We start from the raw sequence: 23,793 nt of genomic DNA on the forward strand, positions 1-23,793 counted from the left end.
TGCAGTGTAAGACCAACTGCTGAGGAGATTTTCAGTTTATTGCAGATCTTTCATTTCTGCTAAATTATTATTATTATTATTTTTCCTCTGAGCGCAATAGTTATTGTGCCTCTCTGATGTCTTGGTTGGTGCTTAATGTGCAGAAGCTATCCTGTCTGTGGCAGTCCATTCTTGTCAAATTAAGCAAACCCATAATGTCTTTAAACACCTTACTTGGTACACACAAGGGATAGAAGCAGCACCTGGTTTACCTTAAACCGCAGTGAGGATTTTATTATACATTTATCCTTTAATTCACAAATTCTATTTTCTAATTCAAGAAAAATAATAATAATAATATGGCCAAACAAACCTTTGTTATTGTCTAGCAAGCTAGGAAAACCATGCTTGCATGCAGGCCATGTGTCAGAAGGGCATAACAAAAATCTCTGGCTTCTTGTCATAGTATGTTGGTATATACGTTTATTTTCTGCAAAGCTACAGTAGCATATGAAAAAGGAAAGAGCAGAGACACATGCACCTGCAGCGATTTTCATACACACATCGTTCTTAATTATATTACAATGTCACCAGTCACTCGCGCTGCAAAGCAGCTTGTTAGAATCATCTGCTCAGGCCTGTCTGTCATCCAGAGCTCGACATATAGTGACAACCGGTCTATAACTTGTTAGCAGTGAAACAAAGGCGGATGGACAAGGATAGCATTACAGTATTACAGATGTGCCAACATTTGCGACATGTTTCAGTCTTGCGCCCCACACCCCACCAGGAGGCTTGGACATCAGCCGCTTCTCATTGTTATTAGTTTTCACAGAATTTGTTCTTTCAGTTGGAATGAAACCAAACCCAATTGCTGAATTTACCATTTTTAGATTTCAACTAAAGGGTTTTAGTAAGGCAGAAAGAACAGATTTCAAAACTCTATGCCAAGTGAACAAATTAAACTCTCTGAAATGCATCTTGACCTTATGACTTTGAAACAAACAATAAGCTCCTGAAGCAGATCCCGATGAGCAGCTCAGCAGACAGACTGGAGCCAATTATCAAGACAAAAGAAGCTCCACAACGTTTCCGCCAATCTTAGCTTTTGCCATATTTTTCCACAAGATGTTTTCACATAAAGCTTGAATAAGTAGTTGGCATTGTCACTGTCAGTTAGCATTATGGGGGTTCCTGAGTCTGACAAGGACTTGGCTAAAGTTTTTCCTTTAGTAGCATAAAGTATTGTGTGTATGTATATATATATATATATATATATATATATATAGTTGTGGTCAGGTAATTGTCCTTGGGCAGGTCATCACAGCTATTCTCATTTCAAGAGAGTAATGAAGAGTGATTAATGAAGGCTTTAAGATTGGAATGTATTCCCTCATGTCGCCTCCCACATTTTATTACTCCTCTAGACCTCCCTCCCCCTCCTCTTCTTCTACTCTTTCACTCAATGTTATTTTTACTCTTGTTCATATCAGTTAGTGTCTGGTTTAGCACTTCTCTCTCATCTCTCATTTGTCATTCTGTCTTTCATCTACTTTTCTTTCATTCTCTTCTAGTTTAGGTACACGCATATAGGCATAACTACACTCACGTTATGGAGATTTTATTGGTTATGACGAGGAATCCTGGAGTCATTCACTCAATTAGGCTTATTGGCTAATCACTGTTTGACTGTGCTCAATACAGAGATAAACATATAAGAGTGTTTTTTATATTCTGGTAATTATAAGAATTGTAAAAAGTCTGTTTTGTTGGATGTATTTAGCATACAGAGAGATATGTGGGGCTTGTTCATAATACTGCTTTAAGTCGTATGTACAAGCTCTTGTGCTGAAACAATTTATAAGATAACTGATTAGTTGATTGACAGAAAATTAATTTGCAGCTGTTTTGATAATCACTGAATTGTTTACATCACTTTTTAAGAGAGTAAAAAAATGTACAGATTCATATCTGAATAATTGCTGGTTTCCTCAGTGTTTTCCGAGCTTAAGCTAAATATGTGGACTGTTGTTTGAACAAACAAGTCATCTGAATCTGTCAACTTGGGCTTTGGCAAATTGTGATGGACAGGTTTAATTATACTTATTTTAATGTCTTGGCTTTTTTAAGCACCATTATCACATTTTAGGGATTATTCAGTGGAGAATCTAATGGGCAGACTTGTCTTCTCGTGTGTAATATGTAATATCTAGGTGAACTTGATGACACTGAGAAGTTCAGCCTTTAGGCTGCAGTACAGGTGTGCCACAGGATTCAAAGGCTTTGTTCTTGTTCATTTTTAGAAGACAAAACCTGACTATTTGTTTGTTAGTCTTTCATGTGAACGAATAAGCCTGCAGGCTGACTTAAGGCTGTCTGTGTTGTCAGCAGAACAATAGGTATTGCAACTCATTTAGTTTTATTCCGTAAATAGTCTAATGTGCACAGAGTCCTGTCACAATGAACAATCTTGCATAGAGGCTGAAGTGTGCACATTTTTCTCAGTGAAATCTCATCTCTTCTGACATTGCAATTGTTGCTGTGCATAGATTAAAGGGTCCCCCTGTGTGTTTGTTGATGATTCCCATGAAGCCTCTTAAGCGTAACTGGCAAAATGCACTGGCAATAACTCTTGATACACCACAGAGAAAATCTCCTGAGCCAAACCAGGACGGCAAAGTGACTGGATAATTAGCACACTCAGGCCTGTAATTCCACATCTCAAATGACACTTAAGTGAGTGTGAAGTCTCGTGGGTGACTGAAGAAAACAAGTGTGTTTTTCTGTCATGGCGCATGCTGCATTTTCTGCCCTGGAGCAGTGTGGGAGTGCAGATGTTGGCATGTGTAAGCAAATTGTCCCTAAACAGCAGAGTGGGAGTGGATGGACCTCACTATTATTTCTGAAGCATAGTGTCAAACGTAGTATGCATAGGAGGGAGGTCAGGGAGTTCAAGAGGGTGACAGTGGCATGAAATATGTGGGAGGTGCCATCAGTACAATTGCGTGGTCTGCCAAGGCAAAGGCATAACACCGTAGAACCAGGTAGAGATATTTAGGTGGCGGATGTGTTGTGTAAGATATTGACCTCTGATAATGTAAGTGCATTAAAAAAACTCCTGTTCAAAGTTTTTTTTTTTTTTTCAGTTGTAAACAGTTTTTAATCACACTAAAAGCATGTCTGTAGTGATAACAATGTCAGTCTGTCTGTCCAAACGGAAATATCTCGGCAGCTGTTAAATGTATTGCCCGGAAATTTGCTGCAGATATCCATTGTGGCCAAAACATGAATCCACTCGACAGATGTGGTGCACTTGGAGGAAGTGTTGGGTCAGGTGAGGTCTGTGGCTCTAGTGAAGGGTCAGATTCATCAGCAATGTTCTGCACCGACTCATCCAAACCAATTATAGGCAGCCTCTCAATGCATGTCACATGTCACAATACCAATCACATGTGGATCAAAACTGTAATTAACAACGAACTACCGTCCATGGATCTGAGCACATATTTCACACAACGGGGTGGGAGTGTCTGGCTGAAGGACTGGGCAACAAAGGTGTGAAATCTTACACTTGCCAGAACTGCACACCTAGTTCGCCTATTGTTAGCAGTACCTGCCTAAATCTGAAGACCATTGAAATGCTAATGCTTGAGGCCGTAGAAGGGCACATGAATTGTACACTTTAAAGAGACAGGAAAAACTCTTGGGACTACATTAACATTTTGTTAATAGAAAGGATTGAAAAAGAATGACATTAGAAACATACTGTATAGGAATTGGGGGAAGATACTCTTCATCGCTTTCCTGTTCAGCACCTTCCAATTTCCATGAAGTGTCAAATACACTCAATGAACTTACATGCTGCTCATCAAATCGTTGATGACTTCTTAATCAATATTTGGTTCCTCTTCATCAACTAGTATTTTTTCCTGCTGTAAACAGTCTCTAGTGATAGTAATGTCAGTCTGTTTTGTCATCTGTAATCGCAGCCCCTCATCCTCAGCTACTGTATACTTAGTATTTATTGCTCATTAGCAAATGTTGTCATGCTAACATGCTAAACTAATACGGTGAACATGTTTAGCATCAATATCTTAGCATTATCTTTGTGGCCATGTTCATGTGTTGATGGGAGCATTTAGCCCAAAACACCACTGTACCTAAACACAGCCTTGCAGAGCTGCTAGCCTGGCTGTAGATTCTCAGTCCTATTTGTTTGGGGTTATTGTTTTGCCCATATTTAGTGTTGTGGTTGGAAATGTGATGAAAATCACAGTAGGGGCTGTTTTAGTAGCGATGAAGCAGAATATTTTCTTGAAATTGTGGTGGAAGCTGTGCACCGTGAGAAGCACATACCTCCCTGAAACGTGCTGGAACAAAAAAAACAATCCCCTGAAGTTTCCTCTGTGAGCTTGAGATTTTTGTATGCAGCACAGAATGTCTGCATTAGCTTGAGGTCTCAATTTCATTACATTCAAATCATCTTTCCAGCAGCGTAAAGCATTTAGATTGAAAATAGCTCAAGTGCATTTATATCAGTGCTGTAATAATCAAGATGTAATTGACTTTTTGGTAGAACGAGTGCAGATACATTGCTTATTGTTGTTGCTGTTAATCTGTTCCACCTTAAAAAGGATACTGGGCCCAGAGGCCGGAAACAGTTTGTGCTGCCAGTTCAAAGACACAATTTGCTGGCAGACTCACATGAGACGCACACAGGAGAGAAAGCTTGGTGAGTGAGTTGACTTGGGAGAGAAACTTCATCAAATCATCTGAGAGATTGCCTGCAGTGTTTCACCAACTACTGAACAATATAGTGTGTGTATTGCCACCACGACACACATGCGAGAAATGTATTGGTATCTATTCCTAGCATAATTGCCAAAGAAAAAGTTGTTGACTGAGTTCAACTTTGCATACGCCTTAGGCAAATAATTTGAAGTGCATGTGTAGGTTGTTTTCCTAAAATATTTTAAGCAGATAAACATATTCTGAATATATTACTTCTTTTCAGGATGAGAGTTTTTAAACTTGAATATCTCATCACATTGTTGAGTCCACTGTTGAGTCCGACATTCACTCCTCGGCGGTCCTCATCCAAATTATGTATCGCGTCTTGTAAATAAGCCTGTTTTTAATCAGTTGTTAATGAGTTGTTTTCTGAATGTACGCTCGCGTTTGAGTTTGAAAGTGATAGCAGCTGGTAACGAGGAGACCCGGAGCAAGGTTGTTGTTTACCTCTGCAGAGCTGTTTTTTGACCCCTAATGGCCTCCTGTCTGCACGTAACGAGACCCAACTCGCTCCCAGTCTGAGGACAAGCAGCGTCATTTACAGCGCCGGGAGATGCTTCAGTGAGGACACCATGCCCCCAAGCAGAGGTCGAGCTGAGTTGACATTCTGTCTCAGGATGCGCGGGGCAAAGGACATTTTGTGTGGGTGTTTTATCATTACGGATATTTACCAGCACGTTTTGTTTCACTTGTGCTCTTTGTCCCTGTGGACTCATTTGGCAGAGGCAAATGCTAACATGGGACTACTACAAGGAGGGCAGATTTGGCTCAGATTCAAACGCTCTAATTTAGTCTTTCAAAAATAGAAATGAACTATGTATGTTGGATGTGAAAAATGCCTAGAATATTGTTTGTTGACCTTGAGGTGGAGATTTTCAAGATATGTCTCTAAGTGATCTTTATAATACATCATTTATAATACGTCCTGATACCATAGTACAGCTACAGAGACATTATTTTGTCATATTGATGTTTGTGTGAGGACACAAATAGTGTTGAGATGATTAATCGTTTGCAAGATTTCTGTTTAAATTTGGCAGCAAAAATGCCAAATATTTGTAGCTTCCAGCTCCTCAAATTTGAGTGTGTTGTATCATTGTAAAGGGAATATTTCAGTCTTGCACTGTAGTGTGGGCTCTAGGAAATGAGTGAGTTTTTCCACTACCTTCTGACATATTGTGGACTCAATTATTAATGGACTTATGGGAATAAAAATGTATACAAACGAATTCATAATGAAGATGATTGTTATGTGCATTTCCATGAAACAGTAGCTCTAATGACAACACATTATTAGAAATTAATAGAACCATTGCTTCATCATAAGAACCCCCTCTGTTAAGAAAATGATCTGATTAGATTTTGAGCCACCTTCCTGCATAAATCTGCAAATTAATTGGTTCCTTTAAGGAACTGTAAGTCATTTAGTTTCATTCATATACCACTGAAGTCCTGAAGACAAGTATATTGAAACATAAATGTTTATAATTGATGCATTAATTAGCTCAGTTAATGGCCTCATCTACATAACTGGGTGTTTAATATATCAACGTGAATATCGTGGAACATTAGGCAGCTCAAGTACCTCCTTTTATTTTTTTTCCTCCCTTGTCGGCAGTTTGGGAGCAAGTGTGAGACTCCAGTGCCGCTGAGGCAAAGTGAAGGATGTGGCTCAGTCAGCGAGGCCAAATACAGTGGGAGGTATATGATGAGAGACGGAGGTAGACAGCTACACACAGAGTCAGGAAGAAGGAAGATGGACTGCAGCGTGGTGAATAATAACGGCAGAGTGAGAGCGTAGCAAAGTCCTACGAGACCGGAGCATTATCATAGAGGACTCGATGGGGAGCTGCTGCATCCCCCAGGAGAGCACAGAGACCTGTACATACAACGCCGCTCTCCTGATTCTGCACGTGTGTCAGTGTGTGTGTGTGTATTTGTGTCTAGGATGTAGAGAGAGAGAGAGAGAATCAAAAGATGAAGATGAGCTCCAAAAATAGACCGATGCAGATTGACAAATATTTCAGGATGCAGAATATGTGAGTGAAAAAGATGAAGGAGTGATGGGTTGGGTTGTAATTCAGCTATCATTTATCACCCAGGCAGTATTTGATTAATAATTCACCAGGCTTTTAATTCACGATTTAAGGGATTTAGAGGAGATGTTTATGATATGGAGTAGATTATTTCTTTTGTGTGTACGTGTCTATATGATGACGTTTAGGGAGACGTTACCAGTTGATTGATTGCCTTATTCTACAAACTAAGTGTGATCAAAGAAATAAAATAAATCATACCTGATGAGATCAGAACCATTAGCCAGTAGTTTATCTTAATGTCTCTCTGCTCGGACCATTTAATCAGGGTTTATTGGTCTGAGATAGGAAAAGGAAGCATCTATCCCTAGCTTGTAATAAATGCATCCTGGGAATGTAACAAGAGTGTAAAATCAGAAACAGTTGTTTCAAATTTCAAACCAGCACAATGAATAATGGCTTCAGAAAAAGACAGGACTCCCTGACGTTTTGATTTGCTGCTGAAAAATTAGAAGGCGCTTCTCACTCAAGCCGACATAAGCTCTTTTTGATTAGGTTGTTTTAATTAGGTATATTATTTATTTTGTGTGTCATTAGGTTGGGTTCAAAGAACAACGCTGCGCCGAGTAATAAAACAGGATGGTCTTTTGGAACATGTTAATATAGTGTAATGATAGGGGTTCATTATATTGCTGCAGCACAGCAAGTCGAATCCAATCGCGGGGCTTAATTTGTGTGTATGCTTATTTTTGGCCTGCAACTTCAGTACAATAGTCTGCAGACTCATATTGACACATATATGCATTTCACATTCACCGGTGATGTTTAGTTTTATTTCAGCGAGGTCTTTAATATCGTGCCACACAGGTAGGCCTGCTATGGTGAAAATGACGAATCTGCGAATGACAACATTTGGAGCACAGGAAGTGGAATATGTAAACAAATATCACCAGTTAAACTGGAACACCGGAGCCTCCGAGTGAGATGCTCCGGTCGGTAAATGTGTTTCTAAAACGTATTCAGCGGGCTGGCACGGCAGCTAGCAGCTATGGGTTGGTGCTCCTGTGAATGTCGGAGCCTCCGAGTGAAATGCTCCGGTCGGTAAATGTGCTTTTAAAACTTATTCAGCGGTTCAACACGGCTGCTATAGCTACTTAGCATGGCTGCCGTGCTCCAACCCACTTTCAGCCTGGACCGGAAGGCGTAGCGGTGTGACGTAGCATTTGGGCGTTACGGCGAGTATTGCCGCCTGCAGACGGATCCTCTTGGAGCGGAAGGAAGCGGAGGGAGAGAGAGAGGACGACAGAGAGGAAACAGCAGCGAGAAGAGAAGAAAGAGAACAAAAAAAGAGAGAGTCGGCTTTGCAGTATTTTACTCATTTGGGATTACTTTGCAATGCCAAAGGCTCAAGCCAAGACCGAGTTCCCCGCAGACGAGGCTCTGGACTCCGACGATCCCTTGTCTGAGGACAGTGAGCACAGCGAGTTCGACTCAGAGAGCGAGTTGGTGTATTCACAAGGCCTTGGCGCCACTTCAGAGGGGTGAGTAAAATCTACCTTTGTTCTCATCTTGATTTTTATGTTTCACTGAGTTTAGTTTGACTTTGCTGTCTGTATATTTACTACTCACTACTATTTATAGTATTGAAGTTACATTACACTTTAGAAATAGTGAACTGTGAATGACTGGACTTTGGGAATATTCTTATACTACAACTCCTCTGTGTATATGCGTTTCTTTTTTTTGCTTTTGTTTTTTTTTCCACACTTGCTTTTCGGTAATACTGAACTGGAAATTTTCTAACTGAACATAACATTTTGTTTTGTAGGTCACAGGATAGCAGTTCAGACTGGGAGCCTTACACAAAACCATCTTCCTCAAAGAGACCACGCCGCTCCTCCTCTGCTGCCACCGGCGATACCTCCACTCCTACACCCAATGGATCAGGACACAATGCTGCCACCACTGGACAGGAACGTGCTGCCAGACGTACTCGGGGTAGAGGTAGACCCAGAGGCGGAGGAGGAAGGTCGCAGAGAGCATCTGACCCTCCTCGTTCTCCCCCCCCAGAACAGCCGTGGCAGTTGGGTGAGGATGAAGACGTTGAGCCTGCTCCACTGATATTCTCGCCAGTAAGGCAGCCGGGACCACAGCAAACCACCAAGGATGCCCAGACACCACTGGACTTTTTCAAGTTATTTTTTACAGATGCGGTGCTGGAGTGTTTGGTGGCAAACACCAATTCTTATGGTCAACAAAAACAACATGGAAGAGAGATGCGTGGCGTGACATCACTATCGGAGACTTTCTTTCATTCTTGAGCATGGTCATTTACATTGGACTTGTGAAGTGTTTGACTTTTAAGGATTATTGGAAAGTGTCCCGCATATATGGCTTACCATTCCCAGCCTCTGTCATCTCCCGCAACAAATTTTTGAGCATTTGTAGAGCCCTCCACATGAGCAGCCTCACAGCTGATGCAGATAATGATGCTAAGAGGAGGACACCTGGTTATGATAGGCTCTGCAAGATCAAGCCCCTCTACCACAGCATCAACAGTGCCTGCAAGGCTCACTTCCAGCCGGAACAGAACATCTCTATAGACGAGAGGATGGTGGCATCGAGGGCACAAATTGGACTGAAACAGTACATTCGCACAAAGTGGGGGTACAAGTTGTTTGTACTCACTGATTCCAATTCAGGCTACACCTGGAACTTCTCTGTCTACGAGGGGAAGTCATCTGGCTCTGGGATGGGCCTCAGCTACGACTCTGTGATGTCCGTCATGGACTTCGACAGCTTGGGGACTGGTTATCACCTTTATGTTGATAACTTCTACACCAGTTCCCAGCTGTTCCAGGACCTGCTGGCAAAGCAGATTGGGGCCTGTGGTATCATCTGGCCGAACCGAGCTGGTTTCCCCAGAGGCCAGGCAAATGACTTCACCAGAGATACTCCACGGGGTGCCATCAGGTGGATCAGGGACGCCAGTCTGCTTTTTGTCAAGTGGATGGACTCTCGTGAGGTAGCGATGTGTTCCACTATCCACAAAGCTTTCAATGGAGACACAGCCAGTAGGAAGGTGAAGGCGGCTGGACAGTGGGTGCAAACTGATATCCCTATCCCGGCTGCAATCAAGGACTATAACGAGCATATAGGTGGTTTTGACCTGTCTGATTCCCTCATAGGTTGCAGTAGCATTATCCACAAGTCCAGGACGTGGTACTGGAACTTCTTCTATCACTTTTTGGATATCGCTGTGGTCAACGCGTATGTTTTGCATCAGCAGTGTAGGCGGGGTCCTGCTATGACCCAGAAGGAGTTTCGGCAGGCACTTGTTGAAGAGCTGGCAGACAAGGGCTCTGTGTCTACGTCTAAGCGTTCAACTACAAGATTCATCACAGTCCCTGCCCAACCGGCGTCACACACGCTGCACTACTTCACAGAGGGACAGAACGTGGCAAAGAGCGAGGCCAGCTCTGCAGGGAGAAGGAAGTGTGTGCTCTGCCATAAGAAGACACCAGTTGGCTGTAGGAGCTGTGATGTGGCCTTGTGCTTTGTGGCAACAAGGGACTGTTACAACGCCTGGCACACAGAGAAAGGACTGTAAACTCGGCAAACTGAGAACAATACCAGGACTGCCTTAGATCTGGCATCGCCAGCGTCATTTCACTCTTTGTATATAGTTAGTTATATATTTGTTAATTTTTGGTCACTTTCTATATTTTTGGTAATTTTTTATTTTGTAAATAGTTCAGACAAGTGTGACCATTGTTTTGGCACCTTTCTTGAATAAAAAAAATTCTTAGTTTGGAATTCAGTCATTTTGTATGATATGCTACCATGCATAGGGTTTTGTCACATGACAAAAGCTGAGCCAATATGGCCACTTGAAAACATGTGGGAACCCCTAGCGACCGATCAAATGAATGAGTTGTGAGAGAAAAATGATGATCAACAATGTTTTGGATGATGAAAAGAGTTTCTATAATCATCAAAATTATTTTCCAATAACACATAAGGTTAGACCAAGGGAAAGTTTACACAGGTGTGGTTGACAAGATGTAGAACTGATATCATGATTTTCATTGTTCTATGTTCTAAGTATGACCAAGTTATTCATATTCAAATATGACATGTTTTTTCAGGTGAGAACAAAATTGTTTTTTAGGCATGTTTGAATGGATCTACTCTAAATTGGGTTTTAGTCCAATGCTTAAAAACACATTAGAAGATAATAATGTCTCATATATGCATTTTGTCCTTACAGTTCTGTTAAAAGCTTTGGCTCTTGGGTTTGCCAAGAATTACATTAAAAGGGATGGATACTAAAATTCAAACATCCATAAACAAAATTATCTAATGTCTCATCACACTCACCGTGCTGTAGTCTATTTAACCTCTAATCAAACAATTTAAAATTATACTCTCACCACTCACTCTTTACAACTAGGTTGATGTCACCCACCTAAATATCGAGCCGTGTGGGCTCATCTTATTTTTTACAGGCATAAAGTTAAGAGCTTCCCTTCCATCAGAGAAGGCGTCGTCGCATGCTCCAGAGGTTAGCGATCGTTTCAGACTGCTCTCACAGCTTGGACACTGATCAAGACCATAATTACTGAACAATAAGAAAAAAGAAAAAGCAGCCATAGATCTCTGTCCTGAATGTAGACAGGTGGAGGCGAGCAGCCTAGGGAAACTTTTCAGTGGAGGCAGCAGCTTTGGCTTTTGCAGCATGGTAGACAGACAGAGATTAGAATGGCAGCATCTAATTAGTCTTTCATGATTTCTCCATGTTAATTAGTGATGTTACGTTAGATCGCAGCCAGTAAGTGTGACTCACCAGCTCTGGTAGGAGAGGCAATCATCTGCTTAATTTTTATCCCTGGCTCATTTGGTAATTTTTTTTCTGTCACATCAGTCTAATTTGGCTTTTAAATGTGGGAGCTAGTCGAAACCTGGATCACGGCGATGCCGAGAGTCATCTGCCCAGTGACAATGATGCCTCTTTATTAGCACTAAATCATTACATTAGCATCAGAGCAGGACACACCACTGGGCAACAGTCTTGTCAGCTCCTTGGCACACAGCAGCACAGCGGCCATGCCAGTCAGGCTCACGTCCCAGGCAAATCTGGGCTGAATCTGACGACAATCTTTGCCATGACTGTTGAATACTCATCAACGGAGGAATGAGCATCAAACATCGTCAGCAACATTGCATGGTGCTGCTGAAGCAGAAAACCTACAAGCTAAGGCAGCAATGTACCAAACGAGTCATTACACTTGTTAATTAATTTTCGTCTCTGCCGTGATTCCTCCTGCACAACAATCATTTATTATACAATTATACATAATGTAGAACAATTATAATGCTAATTTTTCTTCTAGTATCGTGCATATTTTAGATATCTAAAGCATTGTTAAATGCAGTATCTAGTTGCCTATTTTCATTCACGTCATCTATGTATCTTGTTGAAAATGATAAGACCTGTAGTTTAGTTCATTTGGTTGGGACTAAGGGAAAAGATTACGTGTCATTTGCTGGCTGATGTGGCAAATGTTAGCCAGGTATTCCTACAGTCACCCGAGTTAGAGGGTGCGTAAGTGTACTTGTGAAGTTGGGACTTCTAGAGAGCTGTTTGCAGCTGAGTCTAAGCTAGCTGCTGCATGGTCAGTAAATCCCTGCAAAGTTTACGGCTGCCTGCTTGTGAAACTGCAGTGTCATGTTTTTATCTGTGAAATACAAAAGATGCACCATGTGGGTGTGGAGGATTTGGAGTCGTTTCTTTTGACGAAGATGATAGTAAAGTAACAAATGATAATGACTAATGCAAAGCATTTTTTGATAAATAGCATATACAGGACTAAAAAGAAGCATCTTGAACAGGAAGTTTACTGCAGGATCATGGAATATCCATGCACTCATGCTGACAAGCATTGATGTTAATATCTTGCCCAATGATTCTACATACATACATACATACATACATTTATATCGATGATATAAATGTTCAGGAAGTGATCATCGATCATAGGCAGTACGTGGATTTATTGCTAGTTTAGGTTTTGATTTTATGCTAAAATCACATTTCAATCCTGTGGTAGGTCACCGGTTGTTTAGTCTGCACCAGGGTTTGATTGACTAGTTTCAAACCACCCCAACTAACCCAACAAACACACCAGGGTTCATTTAATCTAACCAAACACGTTAGTTGTGAAAGCATCTTTAAACTATACAAGGCAGAGATATTCAGTCAAATGCTTTACTTAATTTTGTATTTATAGTAGATTTCAACTTGTTTTTCCTAGGCTTTGGAAAAGTGTCATGTCTAACATGTTGGTGCAAGTAAGAGGTTGTTTTGTTTTAAAGGTGCAACACTGCAATGCAGACTTGTTGTCACTGTTGAGTGAAAATGCAGCTGGCTGAGAAATGAAGGTAGACAGAGAAACTGGAGGCAGAGTTTCATCTGGGTGGGAGTGGTGGGGAGCTTCTGTGTTTACTGTGAGGAGGGACAAAAGTAAAAACAGGTGTTATTAACTTTACCCGATTTCTTTGTCATGCTTGCAGGAGAGCAGTTATGCTTGCTGCACCGTGCATAAAGGTGCCTCGAGGAGCCGCAGCACAGTTAAATTGAACTCATTTTATGTCTTAGTGTGGGTTGTCTACTTTCACAGTTGCCTTTTTGGGGTCATAAATGTGGTTTTAGGAATCACTTGCGATTTTCTTATGATTGATATATTATATATTTGAAGTGAAGAAAATTAAACATACAACCTATAAAAGAAGCCTAAAACCATACAAAATGGAGTAATACTGGGATAACACCAGCAGTTACATTTAGACTTATGACAGGGAAATGCCCAAGCACTTACACCTTGGATGAAACTAAATGATTTATGTTGACATTTCCTATAATTGTCTTTGATCTGTTCCACATTCATTTCTTTTCCATCATGAAAAGTAAATGTTGAGGAACTTAATTAATCTCTTAAACTGAAATAATTTAATTTTAGTTTGTTCTCTTTTACATAACTTTATTAGACTTATGGGGAAAAAAAGGGGGTATTGTGATATTTCATTTATCCACATCAGCCAGATATGTTTGTCCAAATAACAGCTCAAGTGCCCAGCCCTGACAGCTTTGCAGTGTTATTATTCTGTATTTGAATCAGAAACTAAACTTGGATAACTAATAAAAGACACAGCAATTTGCTGCTGATATGGACAAATTCAAATGTTAAGCTGGAAAAAGACATTAAGATCCAGCCAGTTTTACAGTGAGCCTTAGGGTCAAATCCAGTCTGCTGTGCTGTTACTCACCTTCTGTTCAGTTACAATAAATGCAGAATTTGTATTTGTTCATATCAAAACAGGCTCTCAGAGGACTTTGACTTGGTTTTTAATCTTTCTTGATGTCTTGATTATGACGTGATGATTTAATAGATTGTGAGTTGAAGTGATAGAAGTGTGAGTTGTATTGTTTACTGTGTGTTTTCAGAGCCTCTGGGTTTTGTTTTTTTTTTTCTTGATGGATTTAATGGAGATGCAAATCTGAACGGTTACCCAACTAACAATGTGTTGGTGCATTTTCCTCTAAAGCGGAAATCAACAAAACCTTTTTGATCAGAAATGGAGCCTGCAGGCGTGTTCTTTATTGTAACGCGATTTGTTGGATCTGCGAATCAGTATGAGTGGAAGTTTTATACAAAGCCTGGTGAGTGATTTATTGGGCCTGTGCTGGGAAGTAAAAGTCTGATTAGCAAAACCTTTGTCAGCATTACTTGTCCTCTCTCACTGCACTTTCTGCCTGTCTTCCTGAGTGCCACGATCACTGGTGATAAATAGACACTCCATTCCTAATCACTGCCATCGTGGTACCATTACTGAATGGGCCACTCATTTCAGGGTTGGCAAGACAGCTCAGCTCGGCCACCCTGCCAGAGGCGTCAGTGCTTTGTCTCATGAAATGTCACCAGTGTGCTGACTTCAGGAATGGAGCCAGCACCTTGGTTATACAACACTCCTGCTCTTATTACCTGATTCATACAGTTACATAACACATGACAAGGACACTGTATGTTAAAGGAATAGTTTGTTATTCTGCCAAAGGTTACATGATGCCGCTCTCATGTCTATATGGTAAATATGAAGCTGCAGTCGGTTAGCTTAGATAACAAAGTGTGTGCCTACAAGCATCTCTAAAGCTGACTAATTAACACATTTCATCCTGCATGTTTAATCTAAATACTGAAGTGTGAAAATTATGCTTTTTCCCAATTTTCCAAAATGTAAAACTATTCGTTTAAAGAACACAATTTGTCAAAAATGTGTTTGTTGCCAAGCCGCTGAGATGTGAGGAAATTTTTGTATTAGCATTTTGCTGGCAGCATCTAAAATGTAGATTAAGAGACAAATACATTTAATGATTATTGATGCCAATTATTGATTTACATTAAATGTAATAATGCAAAATAGGATTAAGCCTATAAATATTTTAAAGCAAAGATATATATGGAGATAAATGATACCATTGAACAGATGCCAGTGACTTCTCATCCCTATGCTGTTCCTCAGAGTGAAGCTAATTGCTCTCTCTGGCACCCAATTACAATTTCCTTATCATACACACTTGAGATAGCAATTTCCTTCTGAATGGGTCTCCAAGTCGGCGAGTACCAGTCTGCTTCAACCTTCAGCTCCCGTAAGAGGCAATAATTATGGTGACACATGCAGTGTTACCTCTCATTTCATATTTCATTTAGAAAAAGGCGTAGACCAAATACTTGTAATGTTGGCAAACAGAAACAGCAACTTACAACAGTTTCTTTTCTTCCCAGGTTTCATAGTTGCAGCCTGAGAACATTACATTTTTCTGCAAAATTTCAGGTATACAGGCGTCTTGTGCTTGTTTTTGCCATGAGACTAGATATTTATGTTTATGCACACATAGTTAAGAGCTGAAACCGTTTCTGTTGAAAATGCCGGCTTTTAAATTATATAAAAACATACAGAAGTTTAAAAAGAGAGGGTTGCTTGATGAAAAGTCCCTTTTGTGTTTCTTTATAGAAGACGTGATACACTGTTCCTATTTCTTCCAAAAAGCATTAGGCAGGTTGCTATTAATGGCTGGGTAAAAATCACAGTGGAGTTGCAATTACTTGTACTCTTGTAGCTCACACAGAAAATTTGGCATAACCTACATTTCCATAGCACTAATTCCATCAGTACAACACCAAAGTGAGCAGTTTGTGTCGCTAGTTCTCTAGTTGGGGGCTATTGCTTCATTTTTGCTGTTTCTTTTGATCACTATTAAGTTACCATGAGTAAAACTCAACACTAAGAGGTTTTCTGAACAGTTTAATTAAATAAAGGTCAAAGCCACCAGCCAATATTTGACAATTTACAGTATTACTATAATCAGTTAAAAAAAAAAAAGACACTTGGACTAAAACTATAAACAGATGAAATTTCATATTGTACAGCAGAGGGGATTGAATAAAATTCAACTTCAGTCAGTAAACCTACTCTGTTAATCGATATTGCTTTGTAGCTGTAAGAGACTCTCAGACAAAAGAAGAAACAAAACACTTGGGGAACGTGATTACATGGCTTAAACTTTCTGGCCTGACTTTTTGAGGCTGGCCTGACTCTAGCCACTGAGTTCTTTGGAGAGGGAATCTCCATTTCTACAGGCCTGCAGAGAGAGGAGGGGGAAGCATGGGAGCCTGGTTTGTAGAGAGACTGCCTCATAAGCAGAATTTCACGAGTCTTATACCCACAGCGGTAAATGTGTCTATCAACCGCCAGACAACCTGTTCCTGAATGCCCATGAGAAAGACACTGAACTCAGCTAATGTAAAACAAAACCAAAGCCAAGTGTAAAATGAGAGCAATAATGAGTGAGGACTTATTTAATTAGAAGAATTTATAGCTCTAACCATCCCTCTTAACTATATTGTATTTTGGGGTGGTGATCTGGCATAGAGGATTGTGCAAATACATTGATACTGGTGCTTTGATGTTGGCAATAGATGCTGACTACTTTGTTGGCTGGATATCATCCTTGTGTTATACTGTCAGACTTGAATACATTGCAATTTCCTGAAGCGGGATAATAAGGTTAATCATTTAGTCAATCCGTAGGGGTTTTGTAGTTCTGTCACATCACCCGCTTGCAAGCACATTTGCTGTTTTCAAGGGGATTTACTGGAAAATGGCCTTTGTGCACCTGTCCCAAAAAAAAAAACAGTACATGACAACGACTGCAGAATATGAGATGCCTGACAGAGTTTGTAATTGTAGTAGTTTGTCAAGTATAGATAATTATAGGCTAATTTTGGCTGCTGTAACTCAATTAAAATCTTGAGATATTTCTATATTTTTCTTACTGTCAACAAATTCTGTGAAAAGACCTAAACCAACCATGAATTGATCCTATTAATAAATGTTGTCTGAGTAGCTTATTCACAGCTTATTCCTCTATGCCATAGACCCCCATTAATGTAAGTCCAGAAAGCGCAAAAGATTCCTCCAGAACAGAAAAAAACTAAACACTCAACTGGTAAAGAAATGTAACTTCACCCTTAAAGCAGGCTTAAGTATGGCGTCTGAATATGTTACGTGATCTGATGCAGCTGTAACATCTGTGGAACAAACATTCAATGCAAATCAGCATTTCTGAATATGATCAGTTTCTTTTCACATGTCTGTGTTTCCCAGAGACTTAACAGCTTGACATGAAATATTTATCTGCACATCTGGGTTGTACTATACCCAAGAGATTTACAATTAATCTACAAGCTATCCCAGTTGTTAAATAATTTCCACTCAAAAAAAGCATGGATGAAGTAGGAAAAACAACATATTATGACTACAATCCATAATCATCACTGTGCTGCTTCACCACAGACTCAGACCTGGGCTGAATATAACATTTGACAATTTGATCTCTCTCCCTCTTGGCTCAACAGAACGGTGAAGCATCGCTCTTTGAGGTGAACATCCGTTACGTCGGCGGGTTGCTGTCGGCGTACTACCTGACAGGAGAGGAGGTAAGATTAATAGATGTCTGTTATCCCCCTTCTCTGGTGAGATCTGCTGCTTCCTTTATCCCCATCCAACCCTGCAGTTTGAATGATGTAGAGGCTGCCTCTGAGTGTGACTGCATTTGTGTACATCAATGAGTGAGTGTATGTTGTGTCAGTGCCCACGAAAGCATTTTCAAACTGCTACTTTTTTTTTTTTTTAAGCCAAAACAATAGTGGCTGTCTAAACTGTATGCATAAACCTCATTTTTATAAGAGTTTTAATGATTTTGATTGTAAAAGTTTGGATTTTTAAAAGGAGCAGATACATCCAGAAGTTGTTGTGACTGCTGTACATAGTAAACGAGGCCCTGTTGTGACCAAATCTGCTGTCCTATAAACAGTAGAAACACAAGTCGTTGAATTACAGAGTTTCAACGCTCCATTACCTGACAATTTGTGGGCTGGCTTACTCGCTGTCTTACTGGGAGTTTAGTTCAGGGTCTCTCTGCATTCATTTGACGGACTGGTCCCGGATGTCTTAGCTTGTTGTCACAGAGGCTGGAGGTTCGGATAGATGGTTAGCTATTACCCACAGAGGAGAAAATTCATCTCCTGGTAACTGCAAGGATGTCTCATTTACATGCCGTGGGTTTTCTCAGCTAGTTTGCTGACATAAGTCACAAGCAGGCCCACATTCAGAAATTACCTGGTTTAGCTCAGAGTTGGAGTTGGTGGGGGTTGAACCCTTCAGCTTCTTTTTACTTCCCTGTGCATTCACAGGGGCTAATGTTAAACCAGCTGTTGTTGGTCAGTAAAGAATAGAATACTTCAAATAATCAGCTCTAACTTTACATTACTTGTGTTGCATTTTTGTTGCAGTATTTCAGTGTTGTGTAGAGGTGAGAGAAGCAAGCTGACAACTAAAAATTATATGGTTAAATTTGGGTGGCAATGAATAAGAATTATTTTTGCTCTGCTTGAAGAGCTACCACAGCTGTGTCCTTGAAGAAGCCACAGTCCCTCCAAGTGTAACGGCTGCGGTTACGATGGACAGCGTCCAGGTGTGAAGCTGTGAAACTTTATGAGTGTGAAGCAAGGCCTTGTCCGAAGAAGGGAGGCGCTGTAAACCTTGGCTGGATAAATAAAGGCTTAAAAAGTGCCTGTGACAACCACACAGCACAAATGGTTCAGTTCATTATCACTGTATTGTGAAGTCACTGGAGGTCAACGTGTCACAGTAATGAGCATCTGCCTGTAGCAGCCTCCTGGAGAATGCACACAACATACTCTGTTGTCCTGTTTTGAAAGCCTCAGTGGAGGAGGCTGAAGTCCTTGCAGAAGCAGAATTAATGGATAGTATCCAGTGACATATGAACACTCTAGTTGGTCTAATAGACATTGATTTGCAGGCCAAGCGAGTTGAAGGGAGAGCAGCATAAAAATTGTCCACCATCGCTGGATGAGTGAAATATGAATACATTGCCGGAGCACAATACATAGTTGAATCCATTATTCCACATTTGCGTCCCAATAATGCGATGCAGAAAATGTTCTTCTATTTTATTCACTGGTCCATGGAAAATTCTATATATGGCTTCGATAATGACATTATCTAATATGAGTGTGTGGATGTGAGCGTGAAAAGAAAGAATAGAGTGTATTATCTATGCTCTCAACTTGCCATGTCACGTAAGGACATTAGTACGAACTAGTCTGGGTGAAGTAAATCTGTAAAAAGAGACACCTTACTGCTACATTCAATCTTACTCTTTTTGACCTCAGTCTGTGTGATTAGTGTCGACATCCATCGCTGTTGCTCTCTAACTGCAGCTCCTCTCCTCACGCTCTTTCCCTTGCATTCGGACTTTCATACCATTTACACTACACCATCATTCTCCCGAGATGGAGCACACCATCTCAGTTTCCTGACGGACGTATCAATACCCTTTACAGTGGTGCATTTATCCATCACATGGCTGACTCATGTGCTTTCTGTGAAGGGTCCCTGAGAGTGAGATTTATGGCTACCTGATCCCCCTCCCCTCCATTCCCCCATTAGGCTGTGTTGCTCTGAGTCTGCTGTTCCATCTGAATGATGAAACCAACAGTTTGAAGGTCTGTCACCGCTGCAGAGACTTAAATCACCTGAGATACACTGAAAGTGACTATTATGAGATTGTGGATTCAGTTTGACCAGAGGACATTGGGCAGCTGGTGCCGCTGTAAATGATTGCTGGGGAGCGGATGATGATTATGGCTCCTCGCGGGATGCAGTTTGAAGGAGAAGTGCTTGGAGCAGAACTGGAACAGCACCTGACCATTAATAATCTCCTGTTGTTTTGACCGTGTGTGTACTGTTTATATGTGTGTTTTCTTGAGGCCCCAGAAGGATAATGGCTAGTCTTTATGGAAGCAGTCCCCAGGTTAAACGTCTTGTTCAAACGAGTCCGGTCGCTGCCACCTCTGATCCTTTTTCTGCTCTTTCATCATTCACCGTCACACACACCTAGCCAGGCCAAATTGCTCTGACAGAAGTGGATATTACTTTAGGCGTTAGATGTCTGGGTTTTGCTGTGGTGTGTCTACCTGTATAGCTATATGTCTATAACCTAAGGCTGCAACAACTATTGTCATTACCTATTTCATTTTCTCATTATTAATTGTTTGATTGTTTAGTGTTTAAAAAGTCATAAAATAGTGACAAATGCCCATCAAAATTTTTGGTAGTTGCAACCTACTGGCAGTTTAACTGACATTGCTACAGCCACCATTTTGTCAGATTTGTCAGAAAAATTTAAAGGTGATGTTTTACTACTCACCACAATTGCCATTGCAGCAACATTATTATTATATTATTATTAGGCCTTTTCATTACTGCTCATTTGTGATTTGTAACTATAATTTAGTTTTCCTGCTATCAAATTAGTTCTAACCAAGGTAATCATTACACTAGCAGTCTGCGGCTAATATGTTGCTCATACAACATTATTAATTTTTACTGTTGGGCTGCTCTTGCTCTTACTACTCATGTGGACTTTGTGTATGTCTACTAGATTACTTAAAGTGTTATACTTGCTATGGAGGACTTAACAGCTGGATGTAATTTTGTGAATGCTGTTTCTTTGTTAGTTGTATAGCTGGCAAGCTAGAAGCTAACATGCTAGCTAGCCAGCAACATGTGAACACTAGTCAGACAGAATAACTACCTGTCCAAGCTACTTTATATTTTCTCTGTACTGTGCCATTTACACCCTCCTGCTGTCTTGTACTTGGTATTAAGAGTTATTACTGAAGAGGGAAAACAGCTCTTGGCTAACAAGCTTATTTAGACATTCACACTTTACTCCATACCATCTTCTCCAGTCTCATAACCATCTGCAAACCATTCTGCATTTTGTGGAGCAGTTTTTTACATTAACAGAAGAAATGTAATAAAATATATGGTGCCACAGGGCTAATTAGCTCTAATAGCTTCCTCCATTTTGGACTCACCAAAGTTGAACTCAATACAAAAATCCAAGTTCAGAAAGCAGCACACATTTCTGAAGCTTGCACCTGTATTTCATAAATGACTTAAATGATTAATTGACTATTAAAGTTGTTGTCAATAAATTTAAAACAACTTTCATCAAAAACTTAAATGTTCACATGTATTTTCCTGCAAACACGTCCTCAGCTCCATATAAGCTCTGGGGGTGTTTATCGTGGGATCAGTTTGTATGTAGTTTGCCTCAGTACATATTTGCATTACCATGTGGGACTTTTCAGGTGCTTGTGCATATTCCATGTGCCCCTCTCTTCACCTCCATATAAGAACATGTGTGATTTTTATGTTAATTCAACCTCCGTTTCTCCACTGCCTGTATGCCTACATGCAACCCTGTGTGTGTGTGTGCGCAGTGTGTGTTTCATTTGTCAGTGTCCATTTATATGCATATAAATGTGTGTGGTGTTAAGACCTTGTTTTCTCATCCCTTTCCCTTTGCAAGAACAGAGAACAGTGAAGAAAAAGGGTGTGTGTGTGTGTGTGTGTGTGTGTGTTGGGGGGGGGGGGTGAATTCAATCAGCCTTGTGTGAAAATTGCCTGTGGGCTGAGCCGAAGCAGCAGGGACAGAGGGAGGCAGCAGCCGGCAGAGGAGAGGAAAGACGTGTGTTCATATGCTCATCAAGCAAGAGGAAAGAGGAGATGAGGGAGAGGGGGTACAGGAGAGGTGGGTAGGAAAGAAGAAGTGTTTTCATATGCTGATCAGCAAAGATGAGAGTACATGAGAAGGTGATATAGAGAGGCAGAAGGAGTGGGGAAGGACAAGAGACAGAGAGTATAAAAGATGGAAAGAAATAAAGGATGATGTCATTAGCAGTATATCTATAGGGCCGGACGAGGGGTTGAATGTCCCTAAACTAATTTATCCTCTTTAATGCTATGGTATATAATACTATGACATTCACTCATAGCATACTATCTCTAATAAAGCAGTATTTTCAAGCTAAATGACACTAAATAAAAGTTCATTGATTGCACTAAAAGTGGAAGAAAAGTAATTTTTGTTTATTATTATAGTTTTGTTCTGGTAAACAACAAGCCAAAAGTTTAAAGATAACAGGAACAAATTCTGCTGCTGCCTTAACAACTTGGCTTCATAATTATCCTATAGCGGGGAATCCACCTGACTGAAACACAAGCTGAAAAGAAAATGTTTTTGCCAGTTATTTAGTCAATAACTGAGGTGACATGCAGGTAGAGCTGACCATCCAGTAATCACAGGATTGGTGGCTCAATCCGCCTGTCCACATGTTGAGGTGGACAACCTTGGGCAAGACACTTAACCCTTAATTGCTCCAGATGTTTAGGCCAGTGCCTTGCTTGGTAGCATGTGTCACCTGTGTGTCATTGTGTGTGTGAATGGATGAATGAGAGGTAAAATTGTAACAAGCTTTAGGAAGGTAAGACTGCTGAATTTATGGCAAACTTTGTCAAAAGATGGTGACTGGTCTTTTTTTTTATTTTTTATAATGAGTTTCCCGGTACAGACTGCTGCTTGTTTGGCCAGTGACAATCCATCAGCCAGGTAAATTTTGAATATAGTTTTCTCCACATCTCAAGGGGTTTCCAACTGCAGTTCTCCTGTTGTTTAGAGAAGTAGAATCCTCCAGCAGACCAGATGATGATAGACAGCTGTCAGTCCCTTTGTTTATGATGGATGGGTGGGTGCATATGCTCATGATTTATTTATGAAGATAAACAGCTTGAGACTGACTCTCACTCAAGAGGTATACAGAATATGTAGCAAGAGTTACACAGAAAATAAAAATAAAGATCATTTCTAATATGCTGTGCGTGCATCATGTTAAATTATCATCTGAGCTAGATAAATCATTAGTTGTCTCATTACATTTTTTGTGGTCACAACAACAACTTGATCATGGCAGATTAAGTGGAATTTGAGAAATATGTTATTAGAAATTCCGTTTTTTCTGGGGAAGGGCCCCTAAACTCCCCATGTAATTGGTCCTCTCCCATGTGTGACGGACTCTTTCTGCCCATGAAAGTTGCAGAGAAGAATAAAGACAGACTGCTGGGAAGGAGAGTGAAGAGAGTGGAGAGGTAAATAGGCAAAGAGGGAAAGCAGGCAAGTCAAAGAAAGGGCAGGAAAGAGAAATAGAAAGCCAGAGAGAGGCTGGGAAAAATGATAGTGAGAGGGTGAAAGACAGAATAAAGAGAGAGGAATAAACAGAAAAGAGCCAAAGAGAGAGAGGGTTCATATTTTTGTGCTGTAGGCAGGTAAGGATTAGGAGTCAGACATTACAATCACTGGTAGCAGCCACATTATGAACCTCATTTTATTCTGCAAAATCCTGTCAGGCCAACAAATAAAGGTCAAAGCTCTCTTTCTAAAAAAAAAAAAGCTTTCTGCAAGACTAGGCACAGCTACTGATATAAAGACGTATGTTTT

General features: G+C 40.5%; 2 protein-coding genes across 5 annotated transcripts in view; both read left to right on the top strand.

The window, feature by feature from the left end:
• Nucleotides 1-23,793, top strand: part of LOC130171589 (mannosyl-oligosaccharide 1,2-alpha-mannosidase IA) — a 183,880-nt gene that overhangs the window by 105,144 nt on the left and 54,943 nt on the right. For all 4 annotated transcript variants that reach the window (XM_056379644.1, XM_056379645.1, XM_056379646.1 and 1 more), the window contains one exon: nt 17,783-17,863. In XM_056379644.1, the coding sequence (XP_056235619.1) occupies nt 17,783-17,863 (81 nt within the window). The remainder of the gene's footprint in view (nt 1-17,782; nt 17,864-23,793) is intronic.
• On the top strand, nt 6,172-10,622 carry LOC130171590 (piggyBac transposable element-derived protein 4-like). The gene is made up of 2 exons (XM_056379649.1): nt 6,172-8,347; nt 8,635-10,622. The coding sequence occupies exon 2, from the start codon at nt 9,130-9,132 to the stop codon at nt 10,414-10,416; it is 1,287 nt and encodes a 428-aa protein (XP_056235624.1). The 5' UTR covers nt 6,172-8,347; nt 8,635-9,129; the 3' UTR covers nt 10,417-10,622.

The sequence above is a fragment of the Seriola aureovittata genome, chromosome 7 (genome assembly GCF_021018895.1).
Source record: "Seriola aureovittata isolate HTS-2021-v1 ecotype China chromosome 7, ASM2101889v1, whole genome shotgun sequence".
In the NCBI taxonomy this organism is placed as follows: Eukaryota; Metazoa; Chordata; class Actinopteri; order Carangiformes; family Carangidae; genus Seriola; species Seriola aureovittata.

What these genes read in the sequence shown, in the direction of transcription:
- LOC130171590 (XM_056379649.1), top strand. Translation starts at nt 9,130, where the DNA reads ATGGTCATTTACATTGGACTTGTGAAGTGTTTGACTTTTAAGGATTAT.